The sequence below is a fragment of the Rhinopithecus bieti genome, unplaced genomic scaffold, assembly GCF_001698545.2.
Source record: "Rhinopithecus bieti isolate Rb0 unplaced genomic scaffold, ASM169854v2 scaffold_32081, whole genome shotgun sequence".
NCBI lineage: Eukaryota > Metazoa > Chordata > Mammalia > Primates > Cercopithecidae > Rhinopithecus > Rhinopithecus bieti.
In genome coordinates, this window is record NW_016814436.1 from 2,177,175 (window position 1) to 2,194,167 (window position 16,993).

The 16,993-nt window shown below is 42.5% G+C and overlaps 1 protein-coding gene across 1 annotated transcript in view; it reads right to left on the reverse strand.

The window, feature by feature from the left end:
• LOC108514483 (zinc finger protein ZIC 5-like) overlaps nt 1-9,642 on the reverse strand; it is a gene marked incomplete at its 5' end in the record, with an annotated part of 17,581 nt that extends 7,939 nt beyond the window's left edge. The window contains 2 exons of the mRNA XM_017850741.1: nt 6,737-6,790; nt 8,825-9,642. Of these exons, the coding sequence (XP_017706230.1) occupies nt 6,754-6,790; nt 8,825-9,642 (855 nt within the window). The remainder of the gene's footprint in view (nt 1-6,736; nt 6,791-8,824) is intronic.
• Between the last annotated feature and the right edge of the window lie 7,351 nt (nt 9,643-16,993).

Here is a 16,993-nt window from a genome sequence, read left to right on the forward strand (position 1 = left end):
AAAAAAAAAAAAAAAAAAAAAAAAAAAAAAAAACCAAATCATTAAATATATATATACTTTATTATATCAAGTTTATTTGTATCTGAAAGCTAGATCCATGATCTGTAGTTAACTCATAAGGGAAATCTCTACCTTTTCACTCAAGTACATAATTAGCACTGGTCTTATACTCTGTTAGTTTATTTAACCTTGACTTTTATTAACACAAAAGCAAACAGAAGACACAGGAAACTTTTTTGTGTAACTTGAAATAAAATATTAGCCACAGCAAGAAAAGACAATAATATAAATTAATAAGCAACATTTCTATTGAAAAATGTCTTGCCTCTCTAAAGTTAACAGGTCTATATTCTATGCAACAGGTCTATATTCTATGCCACTGAATAATCAGGCCTAACTGATCTCTCTGATTAATTTGATCTTTATTTTTTTCTAGTTACCTGTTACTCTTATTATAAAATATAATCTAAGAAGTCAACTTTTTCACATAAAAGTGGCTGTTTTGGCTGGGCGCAGTGGCTCACGCCTGTAATCCCAGCACTTTGCGGGGCAGAGGCAGGTGGATCACCTGAGGTTGGGAGTTCGAGATCAGCCTGACCAACATGGAGAAATCCCATCTCTAATAAAAATACAAAATTAGCTGGGTGTGGTGGCGCACGCTTGTAATCCCAGCTACTTAGGAGGCTGAGGCAGGAGAATCGCTTGAACCCACAGGCGGAGGTTGCGGTGAGCTGAGATTGCGCCATGGCACTCCAGCCTAGGCAACAAGAGCGATACTCTATCTCAAAAAAAAAAAAAAGTGGCTGTTTTTTATACATAATACTAATCACACTAGGAAACGTTTTTCTGAACTACCACTTTGAAATTTTAGGGGACTCCTGGAATAATTAGAGTCAAGAGTAAATTAAAAGCAGGCCAAGAACCACCTGATTAGAATATGAATTTATGGCAGGGCGCGGTGGCTCACGCCTGTAATCCCAGCACTTTGGGAGGCCGAGGCAGGCAGATCACGAGGTCAGGAGATCGAGGCCATCCTGGCTAACATGGTGAAACCCCATCTCTACCAAAATACAAAAAATTAGCCAGGTGTGGTGGCAGGTGCCTGTAGTCCCAGCTACTCGGGAGGCTGAGGCAGGAGAATGGCATGAACCTGGGAGGCAGAGCTTGCAGTGAGCCAAGACCACGTTACTGCACTCCAGTCCGGGCAACAGAGCGAGACTCCGCCTCAGAAAAAAAAAAGATATGAATTTATATCCTTTTATTTTAAATAAGCAACAGAATTCTAGTACTGAGTGAAAATAATGAAAGCAGAGTTTAGGAGGGGACACAAAAACAGATGGTAAGCAATCAGAGAGATGGATCTAAAGACAAGAAGCTGGGATGAACTAGGTATGACTTTTGACATGTTTGAACTTCATTACTTTCATAATACTTTTAGTTTACTAGACACAGATCCATAGAGATTATTAGATACTAAACAAGAAAAGAATTCAATAGATTATTTTTCATGTTAAATGTTTTCAAAAAATCCTTTCCAAAAGGTATCTTCGTACATAAAATATTACAGGCATTTATGATCTAACTATGATATAACAAGGGCCCTAGGAAGATATATAAATCAGAAATATTCTATAAAGTCAATAAAACATTGCTACTGTGTTTAGGATTTTCCATTTTTGCACTATAAAGTATAATTCTGGATGGTACCATATCAAATAGATTAGCAGTAGTAAACAAAAAATCATTGTTTATTTTCTCATTGTCATATTTCACATTTTCTTTTAAAAATCTTCTGGTCTTAAATGTTTAATTTAAACAAAGATTGTGGCCAGATGCAGTGGCACATGCCTGTAATCCTAGCACTTTGGAAGGCTGTGGAGGGTGGATCATGAGGTCAAGGGATCAAGACCATCCTGGCCAACATGGTGAAACCCTGTCTCTACTAAAAATACAAAAATTAGCTGGGTATGGTGTCGCGCCTCTGTAGTCCCAGCTACTCAGGAGGCTGAGGCAGGAGAATAACTTAAACTCGGGTGTTCGAAGCGGAGGTTGCAGCGAGCCGAGATCCCGCCACGGCACTCCAGCCTGGCAACAGAGTGAGACTGATAAATAAATAACAAAGATTGTATCAGATCAGCATTTAGGTCTTATTTAACCATTTCTTTCATTTGATACATCATATAATTTCTCAATGCATGCTTTTAAAAATCATTAAAATTGTTAAATCTATTGTTTATATTTATTTTCCAATTTGCTTATATTCTTATTTTCCTGTTTTATCTATGATTTTCTATAATCTTATATTTCTCTATTTCTAGAATGACTCAGTTTCATTTCTATCTTAGTTTTTCATTTGTCAAAATGAATAGTTTTCATTATAGAATGTATAACAAATGGTGCCTTTTCTCTGCAGCTGAATTGTTTTCCCAGGCACTACAAAAAGGAACCCTAGCCTTCGAATTTGAACTTACTAATGGCAAACCATTTTATTTTAAAATATATATATAAACCATGTTCTTTAAAAAGGGAAAATACAAAATAGAATTGAAAAATAAAAATCTGTGGTATATACTTTTGCTCAGGATTTTTGTAATACAAGTTACTTTGAATATAATTATAACAGCATAATTTTTATTTACTTATTTTATTAAGAGAGTCACATGTTAATTATGAGGTTACCAGAAACAATCTTTTAATGGCCGTGTATTATGAACATGTAATTAACTAGCAGGACCGCGTTATCCCATGTGTCAGGTCAATTATCACAGTTAAATTTAAAGAGTGGTTGCAAGCAGGGCCGGGCGCGGTGGCTCAAGACTGCGTAATGGCCCGCACTTTGGAGGCCGAGGACGGGCGGATCCACGAGGTCAGCGAGACTCGAGACCATCCTGGCTAACACGGTGAAACCCTGTCCTACTAAAAATGCAAAAAACTAGCCCGGGCGAGGGCTGGGCGGGCGGCCTGTAGTCGCCAGCCTACTCGGGAGGGCTGAGGCAGGAGAATGGCGTGACCCGCGGGAGGGCGGAGCTTGCAGTGAGCTTGAGAGTCTGGCCACTGCAGCTCCGCCCTGTGGGTTGACAGACGAGGACTGCCGTGCTCAAAAAAAAAAAAAAAAAAAAAAAAAGCTGGTTGCAAGAAAGACTAGCACGGTTTTGAGTAGGAAGGTTAAATGCAAACTGCCAGTCGGCATAGTACACATTTGGAATCTACTTCTAAGTTAAATAATAGCCAACAGTTGCCAGGCCAGACGCGGTGGCTCCACGCTGTAATCCCAGCACCTCTGGGAGCCAAGGCGGGTGGATCACGAGGTCAAGAGATCGAGGACCCATCCTGGCCTAACCGGTCGAAGACCCCGTCTCGCTATCAAACACATACAAAAAAAATTAGCCGGGGTGTGGTGGCGCTTGCCTGTAGTGCCCTCGCTACTTGGGAGGCCTGAGACAGGAGAATGGTGCTGAACCCACGGAGGCCAGACTTGCCGTAAGCTGAGATCATGACGACTGCACTCCAGCTGGGCAAGCAGAGCGAAGAACTCCGTCTCAAAATCAACATAAATAAATACAAGTAAAGTAAGATAGATAATAATGAATCAAACTGAAATTAAATTTGGAAAAGATACGTTCTATTAAAAAAAAAATTATATCACACCAATTACTTAAATTCCCCTCACTCTGGGTCGAGTTTTTAAATACTATTTATTAATAGATGAAAATCTAGACTACTGATGTAAAACATGCATACATAAATATTACTACACAGAACTTGATAGTATATACCACTGGTAGTTAGTACAGCATAGTAGTTAAGAGCCTAGGCTAAAGTGAGACTACGTGGGTTGGAATCCTGGTTCTACAATTTACTAGCTTGTGACTCTGGGTGAGTTACTGAAGCGCCCTATGACTTCAATTGTTCATCTCTAAAGTGGGATAATAATAACCATCTCAAAAGGTAGTCAGGAGAATTCAATGAGTTCTTATTTTTTTCTTGTTGTTTGTTTTTTTTTTTGAGACAGAGTCTCACTCTGTCACCCAGGCTGGAGTTCAGTGGAGTGATCTCGGCTCACCACAACCTCCGCCTCCCAGGTTCAAGGGATTCTCCTGCCTCAGCATCCCGAGTAGTTGGTATTACAGGTGTGTGCCACCATGCCTGGCTAATTTTTTTTTTTGTATTTTTAGTAGAGATGGGGTTTCACCATGTTAGCCAGGCTGGTCTCAAACTCCTGACCTCAAGTGATCTGCCCGCCTCAGGAGTTCTTATTTGTAAAGTTTCTTGGCACACAGTAAGCACTCTCTATAGCTAGCACTTAGTTGTTTAAAATTTTTTAACTTTAGCTAACATTTACTGAGCACTTACTATGTGCTAAATTAAATGCTTTACATGAATTTGCCTCAAATAATCTTCACAAAAACCTAAGATGAGGCACTGTTATTGCTCCCATTTAAAGATGAGAAAACTGAAGCAAAAAAGATTAAATTATTAGGCCAAGGCCATACAAGTAAATGTCAGAGCAATAATTTGAACTCAAATCTAGCAGCATGGCCTACAATTTTAACATGGGTTATAGAATACACTATATACTAGAAGCAGTAGCCTCCTGCAGTACTCTATTTTGAAAAGAGGGCAGGAGAGTCACAAGAGACTTTGCTGAAATAAACTAGAATATTCCAAGAAATAATTTATAAACTATTTCTTGGAATAAAATAATTAAAAATTAATATAAGAAATAAGTCACTGTCATACAGAAATATTTATATATGAAGTGATATGATGCTTGCTATTTGTTTTAAAATAATCCAGCTTGGGAGAGAAGAAGGGATAAAAGAAACAAGATTAGATTGATAATGGTGAAACTGTGGTGATGGGTATATGGGGGTTCACTATTTTATTCTCTCTACTTCATATATTCTTTAAAATGTCAGTAACAAAAAAGAAATAGCAACAAGGTGGCGAAGATTAGACACTTCATTACAGAAGCAAACAACTTCTTTAAGACTCCCTATCTTAAAAAATGTTAAAGGACATGACATAATTGATACTTATACATGTTATATCTTATATATAATTTCCAAAAGGGTAGCCTTACTTTAAATAATTGAGAATCCTCTTAACTAAAATGAAAAATTAACATAAGTATTTAGGCATAAACATGTAAATAAACATGCTAAATGGTTGTATTTCCATCAGCTCACTAAAAATATTTGCTTAAATAATTAACACTAATTTTTTTTTCATGTCTTTCTCCTCCCTGATCATCTCTATGATTATGACACTCTATGGTTTGTTGCCCAGGAAATGGGATGGGTTTGTACAGACAAATACGTCTCTACAACATGGTCACAAATTGAATATGAATAAAAACCAGAAATCTGCTTCACTAAGAAACACTGCTAAAATTTCTCACTTCAAATTGTAGTGTTAAAAATATTTGATTTTCACACTAATTTGTATCTATGGGCTGCTTATATGTACAAAACAAATATAACCAATTATTAATTTGAGAACATTTTATATGCTCTAAATTATACTGTTAAAAAAATTTAGCTGATACTAAAGGAAAAAACTAACATTAAGCTAGACGGTATACTAGGCAATTTAATACACATTGGCTCACTAAATTTAAGAGACAGCTACATTTTAACAGAAAGAATATTAAAGTTTAGAGAGGTAAAATCCCTTGCCCAAAGTCATAGAACTAATAAGTAGCTAAGTTGGTATTCAAATTTAAGCTCAACTACAAAACTCGCTTTCCCCCCACTATCCCAGACTACCTCCATGGGAGGCAAAAATCTTCTCAAGTCAAACTTAAATATTTAGGGCCTTTTTAAAGTAGACGATAAAATGTTTGTTACTGGTTACATGCATATTTCACGATGGACGCTTGGCTCTGGATAAAGAACACTAACTCAAACACAGAAAGTATTATTTCTTCTACTGTGGGACTTTTTTTACTTTTTGATTTTTTGGTTTCTTAATTTCAGCCTTAGTTTCTCTTCTCTACAATGGGGAAATTAATATCTTTGCTGTCCAATTCCAGAACTATAAAGATTTAAAGATGATATATGTGAAATCACTTCAAAATCTACAAAAACACAGAATATTTTGTCTTAAAATGTTACAACACACACACACACAAAACCAAAAGTTGTCTAAAGTAAGTGTAAGCTGTTTAAACTAATCTACAAACTCTATTAACATTTCCAGAACTTTCTAAAACCCTTTCTTCTAAGCACAGCTCAATCATAATCGCTATTACTTGGCTTTCCTTACCCTTAAGTATAATTCAGTAATAATGGCATCAATGATTTTGCAATAAATAATTAACAGATCATTTTGAAATGCTTAGCATATAAATGTTCTAAATTCTGAATTTTCAAACTAATTATGTGTTTGGTGTCACTCTTTTATATTCATGTTAATGTTTGGGCCTTTTCACATTCTATTTTGTGTATAAAAAGCTAAAATGAAGGTCTGGAATTCTAAAGTAGAACACTCAACACATAATTTAAAATGATTTTTTTTCAATGTTTCTCAAAGCAGATATAATAGCCAACAAGCACATCAAACGCAGCAACGAAATCCATTGAAACATTCAGCTGCTCTAAAAGAAGGATCAGACTCTTTAGGAGAAAACGACATTGTGTGAGTTTGCAAAGTTTCATACTTTCCCATTTAAACTCCATTTCAGAGAAACCTTTGCATACTAACACAATATGCTTTAAAATGGTACTTTGCTGACCTTCCAATAGTCCAGCTCTATGAAAATTCTGTGATGGGTGTAACTTCAGAGAATCTGAAAAACACAAAAAGCATTAGGTACTTTTTATGCTGAATGAGGAAAAAAATGCCAAGGATAGCATACATCTCTTATATAACGGCAATGTGTGTATATATATATATTTTTTTGGGGGGGGGTGGGGACGGAGTTTCGTTCTTGTTGCTCAGGCTGGAGTGCAATGGCAGGATCTCAGCTCACCACAAACTCCGTCTCCCAGGTTCAAGCGGTTCTCCTGCCTCAGCCTCCCGAGTAGCTGGGATTACAGGCATGCGCCACCACGCCCAGCTAATTTTGTATTTTTAGTAGTGATGGGGTTTCTCCATGTTGGTCAGGCTGGTCTTGAACTCCCAACCTCAGGTGATCCAAGTGCCTCAGCCTCCCAAAGTACTGGGAATATAGGCGTGAGCCACTGCGCCCGGCCAACTGCAATGTATTTTTAAGCGCTAAAGCCAATATTTGTGAATATATTCCCCGCAAAAGAGGCTGAATTGTCTCTACATTGGACTCTAAGCTAAACTTAGATTTTCATAAAGTATGTTTCATGGAAAATTATCTGATGATTACTGCCCAAATGGTGTTAATGTCTTGACTATTTTTAGCATTCAATTCTAACACATTAGCCCTGCTTTAAGAGTCATCTCTTGATATGCCTTCTTTTTTTTTTTTGACATTCAAAACTACAATATTTCTAAAGTACTTCAGGTAATGTTGCCCGGAAAACATCCTACAGGATGGTGGCTGCCAACTCAAGTCACTGGAGCAACAGACAGTGGCTACAGTTACTAAGTAGGACTCTGTGTACAAAATCAATGGTCAGTCTGTAAAGTCCAGTACCTTTCAGAGTAAACCATCTCACTGTGACTCACTTCAACAATTTAGATACACTAGTATGAAGGTGAAGTCCCTTTTTTGGAGGGGGTGGAATAAGCAAAAGGATGGATACATCAAACCAAAAGCAGAAGAAACACCTACATTTTTTTTCTTCATACGCTGAAATGAATAGTTAACAACCCAGTTATGTCTTTTGCCCCTCCCGGTGGTTTAAAAGCGGTGAAGAGCGCAGTGGGATTATTTTGGTTTTGATGCCCCTTGCACAGGGAACCTGTTCTGACACATTCTTGTGGTGTCCAGTATAGGAATTTCACCTGAGTAGAGATCTGCTCCAGTGCTAATATTTCAGATGCTGGGAATCCCCTGCAGGCCTTAGCCAAAAGAGTTCTTAAATGAAAAATCTCTGTCCTGAGCTCCCTCCCTGCAACCAGCCTTTGAACAGAAAAGCAGAGAAAATTCTCAAAGGACAGCGTCTGTGCCTGGGCTGGTCCTCCTGGGAGAGGAGAGGAATAAAACCAATCCAGAGAGGGCACCCCCATCTTTGTAAAGGAGAAGGGAGAAGTAATTAGAATGCTACGGAGGTGGGAAGAGAAAAAAAAAAAAAGAAAATTCGGGCCCTTTCCAGCAAGAAGATGACGAGGAAAGGAAGAACGCCTGGTCGAGGGGGGCTGTCCCAACATGGGGAGGGAGTGGACTAGGCCGGAGGGAGAGGGGGTGGAACGACGGCGCACAAACAAGCTGGAAGGGGAGGAAAATGGTGACCCTGCACCCAGAACCGGCTCCAGGCCACGCCGCCCGCTTAGGGGCAACTTTGCTGGGGAGGAGGGTCCCGGTAAGAGAAGACGCGGCGACCCGATCGCGGTGGCCCCAAAGCGGGGCCCAGTCTGGGGCCATCCCCGAGCCCGGGAGGCCGGGGCCGGCGGCTCGCGGAGTCTGGCGGGGCCGGACGGGCTGAGAGCGGCTGGGAGCGACCGATGCCGCAGAGCCCCGGGGGCCGACGGAATCTGGGCCCCGAGCGGCCGGCGGCTCCGCGGGGGAGGGGCCGCCACTGCTCCGTCCGCCCCCTCCACCGTCACCCCGACCCCTTCGGCCTCTGCCCGCTCCGGCCAGAGAAGCCATCGGGGTCGCGGCTCAGCGGCCCCGGGCTCCGACGGGGACCCCTCGCCTCCCCTGGCCCTGTCTCCCCGCCCCCACGCCCCACCCCCCAGCCTGACTCACCTCGCGAGTACAGGGACTTGGGCGATTCCAGGTCTAGGTCCGCGCTGAGCAATGAGATGAAGTCCGAGGGCATCGCAGCTCGACCCAGCCCGGCCCGAGGGCAGCGGGAGGGGGGGAGCGGCGGTGGCGGCGGCACCTCCTCTCCGGGACCGCGGGCACCGAACCGGGGGCGACGAGGCGAGGGCGGCTGCAGCTGCCTCCTCCTCGAGGGTAGTGACTTTCACCGGGCCGAGGACCGAGGAAACGATGGCGAGGTGGAGGGTGAACTCCACGGGGACTGATTCTCGGTGGCCAGGAGAGGGGTTCAGGGCGGGGAAGGGGAGGGGAGAGAGCCAAAGGGTCCGTTTCGTGCTTCTCCTCAGCGAAAACTGACTGTCGCCGCCACCGCCGCCGCCGCTGACAGGAATCTGAGCCCCGCCCCCCGTGGGGCACGGCGCAGGCGCGGAGGGGGGGCGCCCGGGAGCGCGGAAGAGCCGCGGCGGCCCCCGGAGGGCGGGGAGGCGCGCCAAGGAACAGCAGCAACAAGGGCCTCGCTTCCTGCCGCCTCGGCCCGGGTTGCTGTTCCCGAACCGGGGAAGGGCCCCGCTGCCAGAGTGGGAGGGAGGGAGGCTGGGAGGTGGCCGCGCGCTGGGGCCCCGGGGAGGGAAAAGGTATTTGCAAAGACCTGGTGGCGGCGAGCCTGAGGCGGCCAGCCCCGCGCCGAACCGAGCGCAGGAGACAGAGCCAGGGGAAGCGAGGTACCTGCGCGAGCCGGGGACGGACCCCAGAGGCTGGCTATGGACGGGCCTGGCTGGCCCGGGGTCTCGCAGGGAGCCGGAGTGTCATCGCCTGGACAGCCACCCAACCCTTTGGAGTTTTCATAGCAGTGTCTACAAAGGGACTGTCAAACCCATTTCTTAATTAGGAAATGGCAAACGGTATCCCAAAACCTCGAGTTATTGATTTTAATTAAAGTACTTTCTCCCCAACACACCCCTCCCACCTTTGGAGACTGAAATTTTTTTTTAGAAAACGATCTCTCTGATTGTGCTGGGGCATCCGGGTTATTCGGAGTGGGACATAGAACACAATTAAAAAATTGGATCATGTGAATCCACCTGGCTGTTTTAGAGGAAAATAAAAGTATAAAAAGCAAACCTCAGCGCACACATCTCAAACAGTTTCTTTTTTCTCCCTTTTTTTTTTTTTTTTAACTTGGACTAGGCAAGGATTGGAAAGGAAGAACCGCTAATTGATTTTTGCTTCTTCTCTCCTGTTCATGGGATGCCCAAGAAGTTCCGTGCAAACATTAAAATCCTACCCACACCGCAGACGCGTTTCGATCTAATAGACCTGAGAAATTTAATCGAGTTATTGAAGATAATCGGAGTACAGGTGTACATCTGTTGGAAAGTAATTTAATCTTGTGTGGAATACGATGCCAGTAGCCACGTGGGCGCCAAGGTTAAGCATGCCGAATTTGTTTCTTTGTTTTTCTGCAAAGAAGTAGAAATCATGAAAATCAGTTCTGTTGAATATGGACGTGTGTGTGTAAATACACACAACGCACATATATAATATATTATATAATATATACATAAATATAGAGGCTTTTTCCCATGAGATTGAACAATTCTCAGGACCTGGAGTGCTAGGGTTGGGGTAAGAAGCTCTCAGCAAAGGAGGGCCCAGTACAGAGGTCGCTGAGGCAGGGCCCTTTACAAAGTTTTACCTGTAAGCCTAGAATTTAAACGTGTCATCAGAGCTCACCTATCTTTCCATCTCAACAGCTGATTCAGGTTGCCCAATTGTCTTCACTGAACTCTGTGTAGTAATCAATCCTGTGAACATTTTTCTTTTGTCAGAGGTTCAGAAAGCTTTTCAAAGCCACCCCAAGATGCCAAAGCAGAACAAGAAACTACCCTCACATTTCCATCTCCGCTGTATGGTGGTGTGACAAGTCCCAAGGGAAGTCCCTTCATAACTGATAAGAGCCCCACTCATTTGAGAGAGGAAGATTGAAACCTCACATTCTCCAACAGGCCAAGGCTTACTGAAATCCTATAGCTTTTGAATTGGAGTAAACACAGTTCTTGGAGACCACCACCCCTCAATCCATTAGTCAATACATAGGGTAGCAGAGAAGAAATGCAATTCACCACCCGATACTAAGAAAACTGAGTGAATCACTCTGAGCAGATCCCATTTCCCCAGACCGATGTAATCACTTAACAAACTTAGGGTATAGGAAATCCCCAGTATGGTTCTGACCCTAATTAACTAGTGAAGAACTGGCAAGGCCTCTTCCTTTTTTTCTCTCAATCCTTCTCTGCCCTTTTGTGAACTTTTTTTCCCCCATTGAGGCTTTGTTGTGTATGTTAATCAGATTTCCCCTGATTAGGTAAGAGCAAAGTGAAGACAGGCCTACCAAAGCGTGACTTGACCTAAACTGTGAATTCCCTGAGAGGGATTCTGTGGGCTCAGGCCTCACTCACCTCGTTAGGTCCTGCATTAAGCATGGATTATATTTAAATAGGTATTTGAAAAATCAGCGTCCACAACCACCCCCTGCACCTGTCTTCTTACAGAGACATATTCTTTTGTTTGTTTGTTGTAGACAGAGTTTCACTCTTGTTGTCCAGGCTGGAGTGCAGTGGTACAACCTCGGCTCACTGCAACCCCTGCCTCCTGGGTTCAAGTGAGTCTCCTGCTTCAGCCTCCTGAGTAGCTGGGGTTATAGGCGTCTACCACCATGCCTGGCTAATTTTTTGTATTTTTAGTAGACATGGGGTTTCACCATGTTGGTCAGGCTGGTCTGGAACTCCTGACCTCAGGTGATCCACCCGCCTTGGCCTCCCAAATTGCTGGGATCACAGGCATGAGCCACTGCACCTGGCCTATATTCTTTTTTTTCTTTTCTTTTCTCTCATTTTTTGGTTTTGTTTTGTTTTGTTTTTTGAGACAGGGTCTTGTTCTGTGGCCCAGGCTGGAGTGTAGTGGCAGCGTCATAGCTCAGTGCAGCTGCAGACCGAAACTCCTCCCAGGCTCAAAGTGATCCTTCCACCTCAGCCTCCCAAGTAGCTGGGACTACAGGCACGTGCCACCACACTAAGCTAATTCATTTTATTTTATTTTTTTAAATTTTTTTTTTGTAGAGACATGGTTTTACCATATTACCCAGGCTAGTCTTGAACTCCTTTCTTGCAGAGACATGATTTTGCTATATTGCCTAGGCTGGTCTTGGACTCCTGGCTTCAAGCAATCCTCCTTCCTCTGCCTCCCAAAATGTGGAGATTATAGGCATGAGCCTTTGAGCCTGGCCCAAGACACCTTCTTTGAAAAACTGCTTAGATTGCTTATTTTCTTGGCCATACTTTGCAATAGCACAGAGACCTAGATTTTCATTTTGTCTTTCAAATTTCAGTGACTGAAAACACAAATAAATTCATTAGTAAATAGTGTTTGCTCTGATCTCATCACAAAATAAAATGTGACCTGCATGATATTCAAGGTTATCAGAAACAACACCTGATCACTGTGTCATTAGTAAATTATACGCCATTCTTAGTTCCAGTGATATTTCCCTCTGTGGTCATTTATGTCTCAGTTGCATCCCCTTTTCTTTGATATTTGAAATAGTCTAATGATATATTTTTTAAACTACCCCTTCAACTATATACCTTTATAAAACTTCCTCTGGCCGGGCGCAGTGGCTCGTACCTGTAATCCCAGTACTTTGGAAGGCCGAGGCAGGCAGATCACTTGAGGTCCGGAGTTCGAGACCAGCCTGGCCGACATGGTGAAACCCTGTCTCTACTAAAAATGCAAAAAAAAAAAAAAAAAAAAAAAAATTAGCTGGGCATGTTGGCACGTGCCTGTAGTCCCAGCTACTTGGGAGGCTGAGGCAGGAGAATTGCTGGAACCCGGGAGGCAGAGGTTGCAGTGAGCCAAGATTGCACCACTGACTCCAGCCTGGGTAACAAGGGTGAGACACTGTCTCAAAAACATATATAAATAAAATAAAATAAAACTTCCTCTGTACACAACAAAAAGTAAAACTTTAAGCATGTAAAATTTGGAAATTTCCTCTTATTGAAAATGATAATGGGACCATGAAGCAAAACGTACAGCAGATTTAGTAGTTTGTAAAATTCCTTCATATTACTTCCCAATCATATATTACCTTCCCTAGTCACTTGATTAAAATTTCATGAGAGGCCCGGCGCGGTGGCTCAAGCCTGTAATCCCAGCACTTTGGGAGGCCGAGACGGGTGGATCACGAGGTCAGGAGATCGAGACCATCCTGGCTAACAAGGTGAAACCCCGTCTCTACTAAAAAATACAAAAAACTAGCCAGGCGAGGTGGTGGGCGCCTGTAGTCCCAGCTACTCGGGAGGCTGAGGCAGGAGAATGGCGTGAACCCGGGAGGCGGAGCTTGCAGTGAGCTGAGATCTGGCCACTGCACTCCAGCCTGGGCGACAGAGCGAGACTCTGTCTCAAAAAAAAAAAAAAAAATTTTCCCGAGAAGCCAGATTCAACTACAAGACTGTAGATTATGCAATCAAATGACAATTTTTCTATTGGTGGTGTGTACTCTAACCTCTCCTGGACTTGTTTAGGCACTTTGTGAATTGTGCAGCTGGACTGACTCTAAATGAAAGAGGTTCAAATATCAGCCACTGAAAAGGAATTAAATAAACTCATACAGAGCAGAGTTTATTTAATCTTGCTGTCACAAGATCTACAAGTCTTTGTCATTGTAATATAATTAAGCTGTTAAAATAATTTTAGTCACACATATATTGTAAGGAACCTGCTAAACAAACACAAAATCTGAAAGGAAAATTTCCAGAGCAATTCAAGTCAAAAACCAAAGAAAAGTTTAGACCACAATTATTTTTGCCCCACCACGGGAGCACTCCTTAATACTAATGGAAAATGGATCTTGGTGGGATAGTAGTGACTCCTTTTGTGCTGGAATTGTAATCAAATTCCTATTTGAATATGTTTAAGTGTCAGTTTCCACCCATATAACATGTTCTAGCAAATATTTCCTTTTGTTTTTCTTTGAGACAGAGTCTCACTCCGTTGCCCAGGCTGAAGTACTGTGATATGAACATGGCTCACTACAGCCTCAACCTCCTAGGCTCAAGTGATCCTCCTGCCTCAGCCTCCTGAGTAGCTGTGATCAGAGGTGTGTGCCTCCATGCCTGCCTAATTTTTTTTTTTTTTTTTTTTTTTGTAGAGACAGGGTCTCACCATGTTGCCCAGGCTGGTCTCAAACTCCTAGGTTCAAGCAATCCTCCCTCCTCGGCCTCCCAAAATGTTGGAATTGAAGTGTGAGCCACGGCGCCTAGCCTTGCAAATACTTGTGGAAGCAAAATTAGTTTATATACTATTTAGCATCAGGTTTCAAACATTGTCCCTCCTGGCATCTTCTGAAGTGCCCACATATTAGCATCAGGCATCCAATTCACTTTGTTCACTTTGATGGCATACTTCTTTAGTTCATGAGTTGGTCTCAGAGTTTGCAAGTCTTATAGAGACCAGTTAAGACTCTCAAGATCTAGAGTAATTACAAGTCGTGAGAAACAGTGCAATCATTTTGAATCTGGAGGACTCGGTGAGCAGGGAGAAAGGAGATAAATACCAGAGCATTTTTTTTTTTTAAGTAGAGACAGGGTTTTGCCATGTTAGTGGCCAGGCTGGTCTCAAACTCCTGACATCAAGTGATCCACCCTCCTCAGCCTCCCCAAGTGCTGGGATTACAGGTGTGAACCACTGCACCCATTGCCAGAGCAAAATGAAGGATAAATTAGGGAGGAGAAATTTTAATGGGAAAATAGAAATAGTTGATCCCACTTAACCCAAGAAAAGAAGGAAGAGAATGTCTCCAGATCTTCACTAGGCAGGTTACACATGAAAACTGCAAGCAAGTCCTTATTCACACTGGCCTACCACCATTGTGGAGACCACCACATTGCATTTGCTACAATGCTCTTTCCCCCAGTAATCATGGTATCTATTATGCATAGTAACCCCACCTCAGCTGTGATATTAGTTTGACCAAGAGTATGACTTAGTAAATGTTGTACAGTTTCTCCTTACCCTCTCTCTTAATTCAGGGAGTTTTAACCTCAGAGGTCCATGGGTTTGCTTCAAGGCACCTGTAACCTTCCTAAACTTGTATGCAAATTTTGACAAGCGTCTCTTTTCTTGGGACAAAGGTTAAAATTTTGGCCTTCTTAAGCTTTCTGAAAGAAAGACTCATCACCCAAAAAAGATGAAAAAACTGTTCCTCTACATGAAGCAGAATGGTTCTTCTCTCATTCCACAATGGGTGCCGGGAGCTGTGCTAGGTGTAAGAGATATAAACATTTCACACAGCCAGGTGCTGTAGCTCATGCCTGTAATCCCAGCACTTTGGGAGGCTGAGGTGGGTGGATCATTTGATGTCAGGAATTCGAGACCAGCCCGGCCAATGTGGCAAAACCCTGCCTCTACTAAAAATACAAAAAAAATTAGCCGGGCATGGTGGTGTGCACCTGTCCCAGCTACTTGGGAGGCTGAGGCATGAGAATCACTTGAACCGGGGAGGTGGAGGTTGCAGTAAGCCAAGATGGAGCCACTGCCCTCCAATCTGGGTGACAGAGGGAGACTGCGTCTCAAAATAAATAAATTTTTAAAAGATATAAAGATTTTTAAAAGATGAATATAAGAAGTACACTTAGCATTGTGATAGGTGCTATGCTAAAAATCTGTACAGATATCTAGAAACAAATGATCAGTTTGCTTTCTTAGTGACCTGCGAGAGGGGAAGGAGAGGAAATGTCATCTCACACACCACACTCTTCTCTTCTCCCACTACCACAGCTGGTATCTCTTCACTTCAACCACAGTTTCCTACAGGGGTCAAAAGAGGTTAGACAGCCCAGGCATGGTGGCTCATGCCTGTAATCCCAGCACTTTGAAAGGCTGAGGCGGGCAGTTCACGAGGTTTTAAGAGTTTGAGACCAGCCTGGCCAACATGGTGAAACCCCATCTCTACTAAAATACAAAATTAGCCGGTTGTGGTGGCGGACGCCTGTAATCCCAGCTACTTGGGAGACTGAGGCAGGAGAATCGCCTGAACCCGGGAGGCAGAGGGAAAGGTTGCGGTAAGCCAAGATCACACCACTGCACTACAGCCAGGGCAACAGAGCAAGACTCCATCTCAAAATCTCAAAAAAAAAAAAAAAAGAGGCTAAACAGTTGCAGAACAAAGTCCTGACATACAAATGTTTACAGTGCAATGCATCACAGGTATTACTTGTTGATGCAAAGATTCCGTCAAATACCTGGGCTTCGTTGGACTTTGTCAGTGGACGGTCAAAGAAACATTGAGTGTCTTTTTTCAGCTTTGTGGTGGATTGGTTCAATACCTAGGTTAAGGATGCAATGATAAAATAATTGAATTGGTCCTCCACAGCTAAGCCCCAGAATTAAAAGGCTGAGCTAGACTGATTTTAGAAATAACATAGTTCACCTGAGAAGTATTTGTTTCAGCTGCATAAGGAAATATGGACTGCCCCAAACATGGGAAGAGACATACAAGGGATTGATCTGCCTCCAGGTATTAGAATCTAATTATAAAATATGAACTTACAGAGAATATTTATCTATTCATTCAGTTTCTCCACCTGCAAAATTCTTACTTTATTTCAAAGTCCAGCTCAGATATTACTTCCTCTGTGAATTCATTCCAAACCTTTCCAAGCAATATTAGTCATTCTCTCTTCTGTGTTCCTATAGCATTTTGTTCAAATTGCTGGCATAGCGATGATCACAGTGAATTACAGTTCCTGGATCCCTCTCTGATATAGTGTGAACGCACTTGGTCATATAGTATCAGAGAAAGTAAAAATAAAACACAATTCTTGTCTTAAATAGCTTATAATTGATTGCCAGCACACAGCTTTAGCACCCAGACAGAATGAAACAAATGTTATAATACCCATCTGTTGACATGTTAGTAAGAATTTGACATTGGGTACAGAGATGAAGAGAATAGAAGAAGAAGTAAGAAACTCGAAAGGTAAGAAAAGGGCAGAGGTAAAGATCTTAAACATTAGGCCAAGGATTTTGTTCTTTATCCTGAAGGCACTGGGGACCACTGAAGATTTTTTTTTTTTTTTTTTTTTTTTTTTTTTT